Below are 16396 nucleotides of genomic sequence, written 5' to 3' on the forward strand. Positions count from 1 at the left end.
AATCCCGATATGGATTCCGAATTCCGTTGTGGTCCGTGGTAGCGGAATCAATAATCGGCCATTATTGATTCCGCTACCACGGGCCACAACGGAATTCGGAATCCATATCGGGATTCTCCGCTAACCGGAAGCCGAACTTTAGACAGAAGTTCGCTCAACACTAGTAGGCAACACTTCAGGTGGAGAGCCTGACAGCACCACCACAGGGGACATTACACAATGCACTGCCCATTCAGTGCACACACGCTGAGTCCTCCAGAATAAGGCTACATTCACATGACCGTATCAGCTTTCAGGTCCACAAATCGTGGCTCTGAAAAATACAGATGTACGGTAGGTAGTCAGTATGCATCCGGCACATTTTGCAGGCTCCATTGCAAAAAATGCCAATTCTTGTCCAAAAGACAAACAAGAATAGGACATGTTCTGTAATTTGCGGCTCAGCTGCACGGACGCAGACAGCACATGTGATCCACAACAAATGCGGATCAGACACGGACTGAAAATATCTTCGTGTGAATGCACCCTAAGATAAAAGTTCTTTGTAGTCACTTTCTGCTCCAGCTAATAGATCATGGACCTGGACACAGGATCCTCTTCTATTAAAGGGGTTGTCCACGTACGACAATACTTTTTGTAAGATGGGACCTCCCCACAATGGTGAGCTGATCACAGAATTTTTAACTGATAAGCAGTAATCTGTTGGGGAACTGAAAGTAAATGTTCAAATCCCCTGCAGCGCCACCATAGGGGAAATGTAGTACTACATGGTATCCATTGACATCAATTAGTGTTGGGTCCTCCAGAGTGGGATGTACACTTTCTAGCTAACAGATTAAGATTCTGAATACAGCCCCCCTCCTCCATCTTTGAACTTTCTCTAATAACGTATTTAAAATTTTGTTTCTTAACCAGACCACTGGTCCCTTCAAGGGCTGATTGTAAGGCCTGCTGGAAGTTGCAGTACATCAACAATTTCATGATTGACTTTTGCTCTACAGTTTATTAACATTCTGCCTACCTGCCTAATCACTAGGGGAGGTAGCTAAAAAGGCAGCTGCTTAAATAGGGCTTAAAGGACACTTCAAAAGGAAAGCAAGATCAGCACAAGTCCTTTAAAAGAGACTGAGTGAGTCACTGTCTGCAGACTCGTTCTCTTTAATGTACCGAAGGATGTCTGACTCGTCCATGTCGTCCACATTGGTTTCTGAGGGCTTTGTGTCCATGCTTGGCAGGCTGGCCAAATTCTTCGACTCCTTCAGAAATGTGGGCTTGGCAGGTATTTGGGGCTTTGGCTTATTCTTTGTCTTCATTCCAAGATTTAAAAGTTTCTCCAGATCTTCTTCGACTCTGCAGGCAAAATAAAGAAATGCTGAACATCAAATGTAAATTCTAGAACCAGAAACCTAAATATGCATCAAATACTGATCCATACTGAACTCCATGCTCCACCACATCCGATAATGTGGCCATTTGGCAACATACTGCCCTCCAGACCCTGCCTGATTGGTGTGTTAGACAGTCCATAACCAAGGTAGGCACTATGTCCTGACTTCGCTCCTGCCCTGGCCCTTCTAACTTACTCTTAGCACCCTGCTGTTGTAGTTTGTGAATCAACCCCAGCTCCATTTTCAGACTATGGCCTGGTCGCCTTCTTGGTACTGACCATGATTATCCTAACCTCCACACATGTAAAGTAGCACAATCCCTGTTTATTGGTGATGACTCTAGGAGCTCCAACCAAGAAAGTCCATAACTTCATGAGGGGTTAAAGGGGCTGTCCCACGGAAAATATTCAACATTTTTCAAACCATCAAATGGATCTGAATACATTTGTAATTGCGCGTAAGTAAAAATTGAGAATAGCCACTGAGCTATTCAATTTAATCTATCTGTATAGCTCCACCTTCTTTTTTTTCTTTTCCTTATTTCCTGTCCACCACACTGAGGTGGTCGCCCGCACTCGCTATAGATCTTCATCTGTCACCCACCATATCTTCATATTTCGGCAGCAGAAAAGAAACTCCCCCCCGAGCTATGATAGGGAGAGCGCTGCAGCAGAAAGGATACGGCCCCTGAGTTGCCAAATTAAAACAAATTTAGCAGAGCAATTGGACTCAGGAGATCTCTGGATCCAAGTGAGGTACAGGGCTGGTTCTAGCTTTATTAGAAAGGTATTGTCATGCACTATATGATGTCTGACCTGACCCTTTACGTATGACGATAGGGCAGTTACTTTAGACTCTGTTGTGTGAATATATTGATTATCAACACAGAGATCTGGCCAGTCTCTGCGGGCTTGCAACTATGACAAGGGTACATCCGCTATGTCCAAACAGAGGAAGGAAGGAAGGTTTCACCATCAGCATAAACAGATATTCTTTACTGTAAAAACAGTGTGACTTTGCAACTATCTGCTACACAATGCTGTGAAAGTTGGAAAAAGGAGTTGCCAACTCCCTCATGGGAGTTTTTGTGGATCAGGCTGGTAGATGGGCTGAACTTGATGGACCTTCATCTATTTTCAGCTTTCCAATCTATAGTGTATGATATATGTGCAGCGAGCCCCTGAGGAGCCATAGTGGTGGATGGAAGTGGTAGTGGCTCTGGCTTACAGTCAATCACAGTGGCTTTCCTCACCCTGTTACTCCTTAGGGCCATGCAGTGAAAGGAAGGGGGCACCCTTTCTTCCCTAGGGGCACACCACGATTCTGGGGCTCCTGCCTGATAGTAGCTGGGAGGCCGTGGTGTTAAGTGTCTCTATGGGTGCAAAAGAAAAGAGTGATGTTGCGTGGAGACGCTAAAAAGGACCACAGAGAAGGCGCCAAATTCCCTAGTGTCTAGGATTGGGATAGTATATAGCCCAAAGACAAAGGCTTAAATCGTTGGATGTACGCAAGTGAAGTCGCAATACTTACACACTCACAAGATGTATATATTCTCAGGATCAATTCATATATGATAAAGCAATGGTAAAAACAATAATATGCAGATATAAAATCAAAATTTTAGTGACTCACTTCACCCAGGAGGGTAATGTGGGATAAAGCTCAAGACACCCACATCACACCTCCTGCGCCTGGGTCGCCCGTAGAGTCTCAGAAACGAACAATGATCACTCAGGAGATCTTGTTCTTTCTTTTTTTCTTTTTATTCCAAAGCCAGGGTAGGGGAGTGAGGGGCTTGTCTCTATGGGTGCAAGGCAGGGTGTCTAGAGTGCAATGACCACCATATAGTGTAGCAATCAGAAAACCAGGCCAGAGGTAGAAGAATAAATGTCTCTCTTTACTCAAGTGCAAAATGGGAGTTGTAGTACATGCAGCTATTGCAGACACAGTTCCAATGTTACACAGTGCGATTCTCTCCCAGATGGGTGTCTTAACAGTGTCCTTCACAAGCAGTAAACTCTTAGCAGCTTTTGGTAACACTTGCCATGCAAGTTCTCCAATTCTCTTCTTTGTCATTCTCCTTTTGTAGATCTTGCAGAGATCTATTAGTCTCTGTAGCTTTCTTGGGCCCAAGAAGAGGGAGCATAAGGCACCACTTTCTCTCTCCACAAACTCTTACTATACACAGGTGTGGGGCCAGCCCACATCTAACCTCCTACGAGGGCTGAGCCAGAATTGTTAACCCTGGCTGTGCATCCATACTATTCTATGCCGGGTACAATACATGGCATAACATTAAACAACAAACCATTGGCAAATACCCCCCTTCTCTGGGGTACTGCACATATAGCTTTTGAGGCATTACTGAAATAATTCTTCAGATGCCTTATGCCATAGAAACCTAAATATATCTGGCCCATGTCTGCAGAAATCAATCAGGATTTCAGCTTCAGTCTTTTCTAACAGTTTGTTCCAATAACACAATGTTCATCTGACATCAACTTATGACCAAAATTTTCACTGGAACAGTGACAAATATGTACTTAGTGGGACAGTTCTGGAATTCTGCTGGAAAACTGGAGCAGAGTTCATGAGCAATTTGTTTTACCTTTGTCTAAATGATAAAGCATGGACACCCCGGTCACTGATCATAACACACTGTTTATGTGTAGTGTCATGCATTTAATGGTTAGTGTAAAAAATCTGATATGATATAACATGGATCCAGAGATCTTCCCATTCATTGCTCTGCTAGATTTAGTTCAAGCTGGTAACACAGGGTGCGTGTCCTTTCTGTTGTACCTCTTTCTCTTTCACAGCTCCTTTGTACATCATCTCTCTCCCCATGAAAGCTCAGGGGAAGTCTCCTTTCTGCTGCAGCTCTCTGCCACGGCTCAGGGGGTATGTTCTTTCTGTATCAGCTCTCTGCTCATCACAGCTCAGGGGATGTGTCCTTTCTGCTGCAGGTCTCTCCCTGTAACTGTCACAGCTTCTAACAGTAGATGTGGCTATGGCCAGTTGAAGAATGGAACTGAGCATGTGCGACCACCTCACTGAGGAGGCCAGAGAAATAAGAAAAAAAAAACAGCAGGTGGCGCTATACAGATAAGTTTTATTGAATATCTCACTGGCTATTGTAAATTTTTAATTACATGCAATTATAAAAGTATTCAGATCCAGGTGCTGGCTTGAAAAAAGTAGAATATTTTTGTGGGACAACCTCTTTAAACCTCTTTATCCATATTATACTACAGTCGGCCATAGTCATCACTGTGACCCTTTATCCCCAACACATCAACATTTGGTCTTGCTGAAAATGACTGTTCATTTTAACATTGGGAAGAATAATAAATGCAAGACACCATGGATGGAAGCAGTTTAAGCGTTTGCTACTGATCCTGGACTCACCAGGGGCCCACCCAGGAGAAGAAATAAAATATTTGATTGTCAGGTATTATACAATGACATTATATATCATTATATATAGTGACAGTATATACAGTGACATGACACACAGTATCTGAGTCCGCCGGGCCTGGTCTGAGAGAGCAATCTTCACTATCCACAGGAGTGGGGAGGAACGGGAGGAGGGGGTTGCAAAGAAGATGTTGAATGGGGTTGCCAGGTGTCCCCGTTCAAAAATTTGCTGTGGGGCCCAGTCATTTCTAGTTACGCCACTGCAAGACACGTTTGTGTCCTCAGGAAGGGGACTGAAGACAATAGTATCAGCAGTATATGGAATTTAATATGTACGGGGACTTAATAGGGTTGTCTGCTACTAAAGACAGGGAGGAGGAAGGGCGAGTATTCTGCTGCTTCAAACTCCAGTAGTCAGTTAGGGAACGGGCCAGAAAGTATTCATTTATCCTGCAGCGCCACCACAGGATAAACGTAGCATTACACTGTACCTATTAACATCAATGGGTGGTTTGTGTAGTGCATAACAGGTTTGTTCCTCCAAAGCTGCCCTTCTCTCAAACAGACGAAGGTCATAAATGACCGAACTCTAAACTAGACGCCATCTTTAAAAGCTATGGATACCTTTGTGGGCAATTTTATTATTATTGCATTTTACTCACTTTCCACTAAAAATTGTTTTTCCTATTGATCTTTATTAATAATTTTCAACAGTTTTTCCGCTACAGCTTTCACTTTAAGTGCATTTGCAAACTAGCAGGCTCTCTCTTTCACACTGAATCCGCTAAAGGAACTGCCCTGGCTCGATCTGTACTTCTATCTCTGAACTCCTGACAGCTCATTAAAGGGGTTGTACCATCTCAGACATTGGGGGCATATTGCTAGGATACGCCCCCAATGTCTGATAGGTGCGGGTCCCACCTCTGGGACCCACACCTAAACTTAGAACGAAGCCGTCAAAGTGCCGGAGGGCGCACTGTGCATGCACGGCCACCCTCTTTTCATTCCTATGGAAGCGCTGAAAATAGCCGAGCGACCCGCTCAGCTATTTTCGGAAGTCCCATTGAAATGAATGGGAAATGAAGCACGCAAGCGCAGCCACTGCTCGATTCACTTGTTTGGGGCTGACGGAAATAGGAATGAATGGAAGACAGCCACGCATGCGTTGTGCGTCTTCCGGGACTTTGCCGGCTCCGTTCTAAGTATAGGTGCACCTATCAGACATTAGGGGAATATCCTAGCAATATGCCCTCAATGTCTGAGATGGAACGACCCCTTTAACACTCATGTAAGTTAAGGTAAACTGATATCAGCTTAAATGAAATGTTTATGAGCTGTCAGGAGTTCAGAGATAAGGGCTTCAGAAGGAGCTAGGGCAGTGTAAAGGTGAGAGCTTGCTAGTGTGCAAATGCAAGTAAGGCTACTTTCACACTGGCGTTTTGGCTTTCCGTTTGTGAGATCCGTTCAGGGCTCTCACAAGCGGTCCAAAACGGATCAGTTTGGCACTAATGCATTCTGAATGGAAAAGAATCCGCTCAGAATGCATCAGTTTGCTTCCGCTTGCCTCCGTTCTGTCTCCATTCTTCTTTGGAGGCGGACACCGAAACGCTGCTTGTGTCCGTCTGACTAAACTGAGCCAAACGGATCCGTCCTGACACAATATAAAATGGATCCGTCCTCCATTGACTTTCCATGGTGTTCATGACGGATCCGTCTTGGCTATGTTAAAGATAATACAAACGGATCCGTTCTAAACGGATGCAGATGTTTGTATTATCTGAACGGATCAGTCTGTGCAGATCCATGACGGATCCACAACAAATGTGAGTGTGAAAGTGGCCTAAAGTGAAAGCTGTGGAGCAAAAACTGTAAAAAAATTTTTTAATAAAGACCAATTGAAAAAATGAGTAGAATGCAACAATAAAAAGAAATTACCCCAAAGGTGTCCATTCACTACTACCAGTAACCTGTGTTGTGGTTTTCCTGATAATGTCTCTCAAGTAAATTACTCAGGGAGATAAAAAGCAGATATGCCCTGAGCCTCTTATAATATGACTGTTATGTAAAAGCCCATGCCTGTGACTCATCTTTCCCGCACGGAGAAAAAGTCACTGTGTAGTGGTGTCTGGCTCGGTACTGTCTGTGTTATCAAACAATATCCTGGAGACCTTCTCCCTTATAATCTCCTCACCAGTTTCACTGTATAACTGACTCTTCTGGTCCTGGAAAACCACCCAGGAGTAAACTGTTTTCCTGATTATCTCAGCACAAAGCCAGGGATGCATGGGCCATTACGGTAAAAATCTCTCTGAGCTCAAAATGCGTCATCCATTCCCTACAATATACTAGACGAGCCTATAGGTGACCATACGCATAAGAGCAAAGTCAGACAAACCCAAAGATTTCAGCAGGACTGACTGACTATCTTATGTGTATGGGGGATGGCGACTTTCCCACCACAGATGATCTGTCTTGCTGATTCTCAACATGCCTGATCCCTTTTATTCCTCACAGAAGATAAGCGGCCTACAGATTTCTGAAGACCCCTCAAAAGATGTACAGTACAGACCAAAAGTTTGGACACACCTTCTCATTCAAAGTTTTCTTTATTTTCATGACTATGAAGGCATCAAAACTATGAATTAACACATGTGGAATTATATACATAACAAACAAGTGTGAAACAACTGAAAATATGTCATATTCTAGGTTCTTCAAAGTAGCCACCTTTTGCTTTGATTACTGCTTTGCACACTCTTGGCATTCTCTTGATGAGCTTCAAGAGTTAGTCCCCTGAAATGGTCTTCCAACAGTCTTGAAGGAGTTCCCAGAGATGCTTAGCACTTGTTGGCCCTTTTGCCTTCACTCTGCGGTCCAGCTCACCCCAAACCATCTTTATTGGGTTCAGGTCCGGTGACTGTGGAGGCCAGGTCATCTGGCGCAGCACCCCATCACTCTCCTTCATGGTCAAATAGCCCTTACTTTCAAAGTTTTCCCAATTTTTCGGCTGACTGACTGACCTTCATTTCTTAAAGTAATGATGGCCACTCGTTTTTCTTTACTTAGCTGCTTTTTTCTTGCCATAATACAAATTCTAACAGTCTATTCAGTAGGACTATCAGCTGTGTATCCACCTGACTTCTCCTCAACGCCACTGATGGTCCCAACCCCATTAATAAACAAGAAATCCCACTTATTAAACCTGACAGGGCACACCTGTGAAGTGAAAACCATTTCAGGGGACTACCTCTTGAAGCTCATCAAGAGAATGCCAAGAGTGTGCAAAGCAGTAATCAAAGCAAAAGGTGGCTACTTTGAAGAATCTAGAATATGACATATTTTCAGTTGTTTCACACTTGTTTGTTATGAATATAATTCCACATGTGGTAATTCATAGTTTTGATGCCTTTCAGTGTGAATCAACAATTTTCATAGTCATGAAAATAAAGAAAACTCTTTGAATGAGAAGGTGTGTCCAAACTTTTGGTCTGTACTGTATACTGGGTCTCTTGGGAGCGAACTCACTGGAGTATTAACTGGAGTATCATTGGGAATTCTTTGAATGCTATACCAGGGCAAGGAAACTAAAGCCCCTTCTCCACTGCATGGACCAACTCAACTTGTTGAAAGTTTTTGGAACCACATCTGAGGATGTTCCAATTCAGCTAAGGTGTACCATAAGGTCGCATGCCCACAATGCTGGCTAGAGATTGGTCAGAGGGAATGGTCACTATACTGCTACCAGCTACACTGAGGGGGTACCATAACCACTGTGGAAAACCAAATATTTGGTAACAAAACTGAGTAGAGGCAAGCCGGTACCATGTAGTGGAAAAGTGTTTCAATTGCTAGATATTAACCAACTGTCCTACCAAAATGGAATTTATTTCCATGATGATTTCTGTAATAAGATTGGAAACTTAGGCTACACAAAAATATATATGGGCCCATGGATACAAACTATTAGGTTGAAATTATTCCAGAAACAACTATGCGTAGTTTAAAAGGCATCTGTCAGCAGGTTTGTCCTTATGACACTGGCTGACCTGTTACATGTGCACTTGGCAGCTGAAGACATCTGTGTTGGTCCCCTGTTCTTATGTGTCCACATTGCTAAGAAAAATGAGGTGTTAATATATGCAAATTAGCCTCACAGTGCAACTGGGGCGTTGCTGTTACACCTAGAGGCTCTGCTCTCTCTGCAAATGCTGCACCCTCTGCGCTTTGATTGACACGGCCAGGCAATGAAAACGTCATCATGCCTGCCTGGCCCTGTCAATCAAAGGGCAAAGGGCACGGCAGTTGCAGAGAGAACATTGCCTCTAGGTGTAATGGCAACGCCCCCGTTGCTCCTAGAGGCTCATTTGCATATATTAAAACTTCATTTTTATCAGCAATGCGGACAAATATAAACATGGAACCAACACAGATGCCTTCAGCTGCCATGGAACAGGTCAGTCAGTTTCATAGATACAAATCTACTGACAGATGCCCTTTAATGTCTTCCCTTTGGTTCTGTTTCACTCCTAAGGGACCAAACCCATATCCTTGTTGTCAACTTTTTAGGGTACTTTCACACGCGTTGTTTGATTCCGGCAGGCAGTTCCGTTGCCTGAACTGTCTGCCTGATCAGGCAAACTGAATGCAAACGCATGTCATTTTTTCTGACTGATCAGGCATTTTTCAGACTGATCAGGATCCTGATCAGTCAGAAAAATGCCTGATCAGTCAGAAAAATGTATTGCAATACCGGATCCGTTTTTCCGGTGTCATCAGGCAAAACGGATCCGGTATTTATTTTTTTCACACTTTTAAATGTCTGCGCATGCGCAGACCGGAATACCGGATCCGTCAGTGCGGCAATTTGAATGCCGGATCCGGCACTAATACATTCCTATGGAAAAAAATGCCGGATCCGGCATTCAGGCAAGTGTTCCGTTTTTTTCGCCGGAGATAAAACTGTAGCATGCTACGGTTTTCTCTTTTGCCTGATCAGTCAAAATGACTGAACTGAAGACATCCTGATGAATCCTGAACGGATTACTCTCCATTCAGAATGCATGGGGCTATGCCTGATCAGTTCTTTTCCGGTATAGAGCCCCTGTGCCGGAACTCAATGCCGGAAAAGAAAAACGCTAGTGTGAAAGTACCCTAAGTCAGCTATAAAATGGTTTGATGTACCCAAACAGTTCCTAGAAAGCCACCCAAAACTCTTGAGGGTCATAGAGGAATTAGAGATGAATAATTACAACAGAAAATCATGTGGACTGGCTGACCCATGCCAAACGTCTGAAGTTGAAGGACACATGGTTCAGGCAGGTCTGACTTTCTTTGGTTGTACTGAACGAGCATACATTTGGCTGACTGACAGCATTAAACAAGTGACTCGTGTCTTTCTTGCAAATCAGACGCTGCAGGGCCAGGTTCTACTGAAGTTGGCCAGAACTCGTGCCACTAAATATATGGGATAGGCCTCCAGCCCAAGAGCATCTCTCAGGACACAATACACACTAAATGTGTTGCTTGTGAATTTTGCACTGACTCATTATACTCTTAGCCCTTTTTACATATCCCATAGACGTGAATGGAGAGCGGGGTGCGCTCTTCGCCATGGGGACCCCGATCTAGAGATAGGGGCGGGTCACAGAGGGTGGGACCTGCACCTATCTGACATTGGTGGCATATCCTAGCAATATGCCACCAATGTGTGAGATGGCCCAATCCCTTTAGGATGGATTTGTGGGATCTGCTGGGTCCCGGAAAACAACTTTAAATATCATAATTCTGACTGCCAGCAGTCACCAATAGAGGGAGCTCCAATGTTTCAGCAGTGTGCAGTAGAACCCGCTAGTGATGCCTGAGGACAGACAGGATTTTATCATTTAACTGAATGTTTTTGAAGGGGATTTCAAGCTCTACACCAGAAAAACTGAGGTCTGACGTCCTGAGAAACAACGTTGGGCCTATTTAGAAAACTAAATAATGGAAATTCACTTAGAACGGTTTTTACTGCAAATGAACAGAAAGGTTTCTTCTGCGGGTTCTGCATTTTGCACCAAGGACCTCACATAGCAGCCAGCCAACCCTTTTCTAATCTGCACTGGAAAAATTAAAAGGTGGAAATTTATTGATTTCTATTGGGAACATACCGGAACAATGCATCCGTGTCCTCCGCAGTTGATGGTTTGAAGAAAGGATCATTACTGCATGCAGATGGCAGCAGCAAGGAGTCGCCTAGTTTCACAATCCCTCCTAGGTCTTGCTCTTCAAATAATTTTATATCTACAAGAAAACCATTATCACTAAAAATCATTAAAATCATGCAAATAATTAAAAACAACAACTTCTACATGCAATCATAATAACATAGAAGATAGACAGCAGAAAAGGTCACAAGGTCCATCCAGTCTATCCTTATAGTGCATATCTTCCCAATGCATCTAAAATTCACACATCAGTGGTTTTCCATGGACTGTGGGTCTATGGTGACACCACGTAAGCATGCCCTATTTTTTCTGTGATTACATACCCGACACACATTATAGGTTCGTGAAAAGCAAGGGCACAACATTGATGCCACCCCGGAGTGTCACTAGGAGATGCTCTGGAAAGCAATTTTAAGCATAGCAGAGTCCGTGGAATGCAGAAGACACACGGAGGGCAATGAACAGACAAACGGACCAAACACAGATCCTTCACGGACATCTTCACTGATGACCCATTGACCATCTTGTCGCAATGTCATCAAGGACATGGATATGTGAAAGGCCTTATTCTGCAGAGGTGTATTACTCACCTGAGGCAGAGGCAAAAGCACCGAGACCAGGAAGGGGTAGAGGGAGCAGCTTCACTGTGAACCTCAACTGAACTCTGAATTTGCAGCTCCCCAAGCAGACATGTCAGCCAAAAACACAGTAAAACATTAGCCTCTCTAAGCCATTCCATGCATATCCAAAAATAATTATCCTACTGTAAAGATGCTTTAAAAGGGATGTCTCCCTTTGTCACCTTTGGCAAACCACAGCGTTAATGACACAACCCCTTTTACTCCAAGATGTCATGGCGTCCATACTGGCTAAGTATGCAAGAAACAGCCAAGCAGAATCTTTAACAAGAAGAGGACAACTCAAGGACTTACAAGCATTTTTTTTTTTTTTTATAATTAAAGGGTTTATCCAGCTCCCACCCCATGCTACCTGTGAAGAGATCTATAATTACATGTTCCCCATGTTCTTTACCGGACTTCGGGTCCATACCTCTCAGATTCTTCACAGAAAGGGTCACGTGTACTGCTGCAGCCAATGAGTGGCCTCAGTGGTGACGGGTCCCCAAGCAGCATGCCACTTTACTGTTGGGTCACGTGATGCTTGGGGAGACAGCACCGCTGAGGCCAGTCATGGGCTGCAGTGGTGTGCGTGCCTCTGCCCTTGCTGAAGTTGACAGGTGGTGACCATGAGGCCAGTGAAGCCGGAATAGAGTGGTTAGGACCAGGTAATGATGGATCAGTACGTTTAGGTTGTGGTGGTGCGGGAAGGGGGGTTAAAAAAGAATCCTGGACAACCCCTTTAAGGGCTACATTAGTACTTGAAACACTATTTATTAATAAAATGAGCGGCCTTAGTGGTGACTTGTCCCCAAGCAGCATGCCACTTTACTGTTGGGTCATGTGATGCTTTGGGAGATGTCTCCGCTGAGGCCAGTCATAGGCTGCAGTGGCACACGTGCCTCTGTCCCTGCTGAAGTTCACAGGGGGAGACCAAAAGGCCAGTGAAGAGAGCCCAAGAGCTACAGAGCCAGAATAGAGTGGTGAGGACCAGGTCAGTATGAATCCTTTCAAAAGTACGTTTAGGTGGTGGTGGTGGGGTTAAAAAAAATCCTGGATAACCTCTTTAAGGGGTACATTAGTACTTGAAACACTTTTTATTAATTAAATGCATTAAATGCATTGAATTTTTTTTTTGAGAAAATACGTTTTTTCATGCCTCTGGCAAGAAAAGAGTTGATTACATAAGGTTGCAATGATGCCAATAACAGACTGGAAGGGGGAGTGTGACAAGTCAACATGTACACCACTCTCCAGATAGATGATGGCTCAAACAGTTCACTAGAAACCTAAAACAAATAAAGCATCTCCTCGTTAACCTAAACCTAAAACAAAACACCTTACCCCCTCGTTCCAGGATTTTTTTTCTTGGTTGCCACAAAACAATAAGAACTCTTTATAACATTAGGTTTATAATTACATGCTAAGGGTAACACTTTTAGCACTTGACTCCCATAAATGGAGCAGAACCATGGTCTGATCTTTCTATCCGTGTGGAGTTTACACTTTGAAACGTTATAATAATAATATTTTTTCCCTCTTTTCTTGTAACCTTGATATTGGACTTAGAATTCCAGTATAATTTTTTTCAGCTCTGAGGTGGCTACATTCTTGATTTTATCAAAACTTCTACCAGTATAGTCATTAAAGTGCAACTTTGCTTTTAGACAAATTAAGGCAATTTTTTTTTTTTAAATCTACCATTTCGTAATCTATCTTCTTTGCCTATTTTGCCTCCTGGTTTACGAGTTTACTCCTGGATGCATTTTCTGCTTGTCTACAGAATCCTGTAGTTATCTAGTGCAGTGTTTCCCAACCAGTGTGCCTCCAGCTGTTGCAAAACTACAACTCCCAGCATGCCCGGACAGCCTTTGGCCTTTAATGACTATACTGGTAGAAGTTTTGATAAAATCAAGAATGTAGCCAGCTCAGAGCTGAAAAAAATTAAAGCATCTCCAGTGGCCCTGACTAACAGTATGAACAGACCCCAGAGTTCACGGAAATCCAGACATGGCCAAAGACATTTGTCTTTTTTTTTTTTTTTAACAAAAAAAACCCCTGCTGCCACTGGAGATTTGGAAGGTCTTAGGTGTCCTTTAGCCAAACTCTCGGCAATATACTCTCTCATGGCCAGTCTTTCAGGTCCAGAAAGGTTATACAACCTAGATTTGGGCAACTTAGCTCTGGGAATAAGGTTGCTAGGACAATCATATTCCCGATGTGGAGGTAAATACTGGCATCCACTCTCAGAAAATACGTTGGCAAAATCAGATATAAATGAAGGCAATGTCTTAGTAGTTAAAACAGAAAAAGATGTATTAAGACAATTGTCAACGCAATAATCACCCTAATCTAGAATCTGTCTAGCTTGCCAATCGATGGTTGGATTGTGCTTGCTCAACCAAGGCAAACCCAAAACCACCAGAGCAGGGAGACCCTCCAACACAAAACAAGAGATAAATTCCTGATCAAAGTCACCCATTCTTAATCTGATATCATGCACCACTTGCGATAAACACTTCTGAGCTGGAGGTGCAGAATCAATAGCAAAAATGGAAATATTTTAATGCACTCGGTGACAACTCCTGCCCCGCTGTCGATAAACACCTCAATCCCCACAGTTTTTTACTTTAGCGCCACCTCAGCAGTCAGGAAAAATCAGGTACTACCAGTCAAAGACAAATGCACATTTTCTGACTCTCCTCTCACCCTTCCATAAGTCAGATGGGAATTAAACGTCCTTTTTTTTTTTTTTTTTTGAGGCTGAATGTATGGACATACTCCCATAAAATGTCCCTCCTGTCCGCAGAAAAAACACACTCCCTTCTTACGACCAGTATGCTTAAAAGCGGATCCAGGAGTAGCTCTCTCTAACTGCATGGGTTCGTCGCCAGACCTAAACTCAGGAGTATCTTCACCCAATGTGTCAGAGGAGGACGATACATCATGTGATAGTACGTCCTGAGAGTGGGGGCCCCTTGATCTTTCTCTCAGGCGTCTATCAATGCGAATGGTAAGAGACATAGCAGCCTCCAGAGACACAGGAGTTTCATGAAAGGCCAAAGCGTCCTTCAGCCTCCTTGATAAACCCTGACAAAAAAGGCTACGGAGAGCCGGATCATTCCACTCAGTATCCGTAGTCCACCTCCTAAACTCAGAGCTATAAATCTCAGCAGAAGGATCTCCCTGACGAAGGCAACATAGCTTGGTTTCAGCCAGGGATGTCTGAGCTGGATCACTAATAAGACCTAAAGCTTCGAAAAATTCATCCACCGACCGGAGAGACTGCGATCCAGTTGGCAGAGGAAAACGCATCCCCCGTAAGCAATGAAAGAAACACACCGACTCGCTGTTTCTCATCCCCAGGTGGTGGTAGCCTAAAATACAGTTTGCATGACTCCCTAAATAAAATAAAATTATCAAGTCCCCCAGAGAACCTGTCCCGGAAGGCAACTTTAGGCTCCAGATAGGACTTGTTTCCACCACCACCACCAACAGCCTGTGGTCTCTGAATCTGCGAGACAGTCTTGCGGAGGCCGGCTACTTCCAAAGACCGCCCTTGCAACTGTCCTGCCAGTGCAGCAATTGGATCCATGGCTGCACTCGAAGAAACAAAAACGGTCTGGGCGGTTTATAATGTCACGCTCTAGTGTGGGAGAGAAACTCCCCACCGAACATAGGAGGGAAAGGGAAAAGGAAATAAGGCCTGAAAACAAGGGAAGGAAGATGGACACCTCCTAGTGAAAACTCTAATCAAAGCCCTGACTGACTACTAGTATGAACAGACCCCAGAGGTAGGCGAGTTCATACACAGGAATACCTAAAGTCCTATCTAACCCTAAAGGACCCTGGTACTAATGACAGGAAGGAGACATCCTGTTCCTCCAAAAGGAAGGATAAACAGGAGTCTCCATAAGGCCTTATACAAAACAATAAAGAAATGCAATACACAGAAAAGCCAAAATACAAAGGGAAAGGTAACACTTAACTTCCAAGAAGCTATGGCAGCACCAGGAACTCAGCCGAGATCCAAACACCAGCTATCCACAGGTCCAAATAAAGCTATAAACCGCACAGCATTGTGGGAGAAACAACTATAACTAGGGAAAATTAAATGACCACAATAGCAACACCTGGAGGTTAAGGGTGTGGTCAGTACCAGAAACAACACAGACGCCTATTGATCCATAAGGTAAACATGTCAAATCAAACCACATGTTGCCAGTCTCAAAGATCGGGGACGTCCGTATGTCTCGGTACGTCCATGACATTGTGCTCCTAGTACTAGCACTGGTATTACTCACTACTCCCTGGTCTTAGTACACTAAATCCTGGCAGTGCACGGAGTCAGGACAGGATGTAGGGTGCGTGCGAGTGCACAGGTCACAGTGTAGCGCGTGCCTAGAGGCGCCTGTAGAAGGAGAAGAGAGAGGTAACCCCCTCCCTCCTGTATCAATAACTCTTCACAGAAGGTAGAAAAAAGCTAAGATATAAATGTATAAATTACAGGTTTTACTGAATCTTTTCCTATAAAACTATATATCAATCTGCTCAGCTCCTCCTGCTCCATAACCTGCTGCATTGCAATTTGTGGTGACAGGTTCTATTTGAAGTCAATGGAGAAACTGTTGGAGAACTTTGCATGTGGATTTATATGCAGAAAGTGCCCGTTTCCCACTGTTGAATCAGTGGCAGATTTTAGCCGTGTGAACATACGCTAAGAAGTGGGATAACATGTACTGCAGAGGAAAAAGCTACTTTGGTTAAT

The 16396-nt window shown here is 43.8% G+C and overlaps 1 protein-coding gene across 1 annotated transcript in view; it reads right to left on the reverse strand.

Moving 5' to 3' along the window:
- Nucleotides 1-717: 717 nt before the first annotated feature.
- HS1BP3 (HCLS1 binding protein 3) overlaps nt 718-16396 on the reverse strand; it is a 120571-nt gene continuing 104892 nt past the window's right edge. Inside the window, exons 6-7 of the mRNA XM_040427382.1 lie at nt 10955-11087; nt 718-1350 (exon numbers count right to left, since the gene is read on the reverse strand). Coding sequence (XP_040283316.1) covers nt 1116-1350; nt 10955-11087 — 368 coding nt within the window. The 3' untranslated portion in view covers nt 718-1115. The remainder of the gene's footprint in view (nt 1351-10954; nt 11088-16396) is intronic.

Source organism: Bufo bufo, chromosome 4 (assembly GCF_905171765.1).
Source record: "Bufo bufo chromosome 4, aBufBuf1.1, whole genome shotgun sequence".
Lineage (NCBI taxonomy): Eukaryota > Metazoa > Chordata > Amphibia > Anura > Bufonidae > Bufo > Bufo bufo.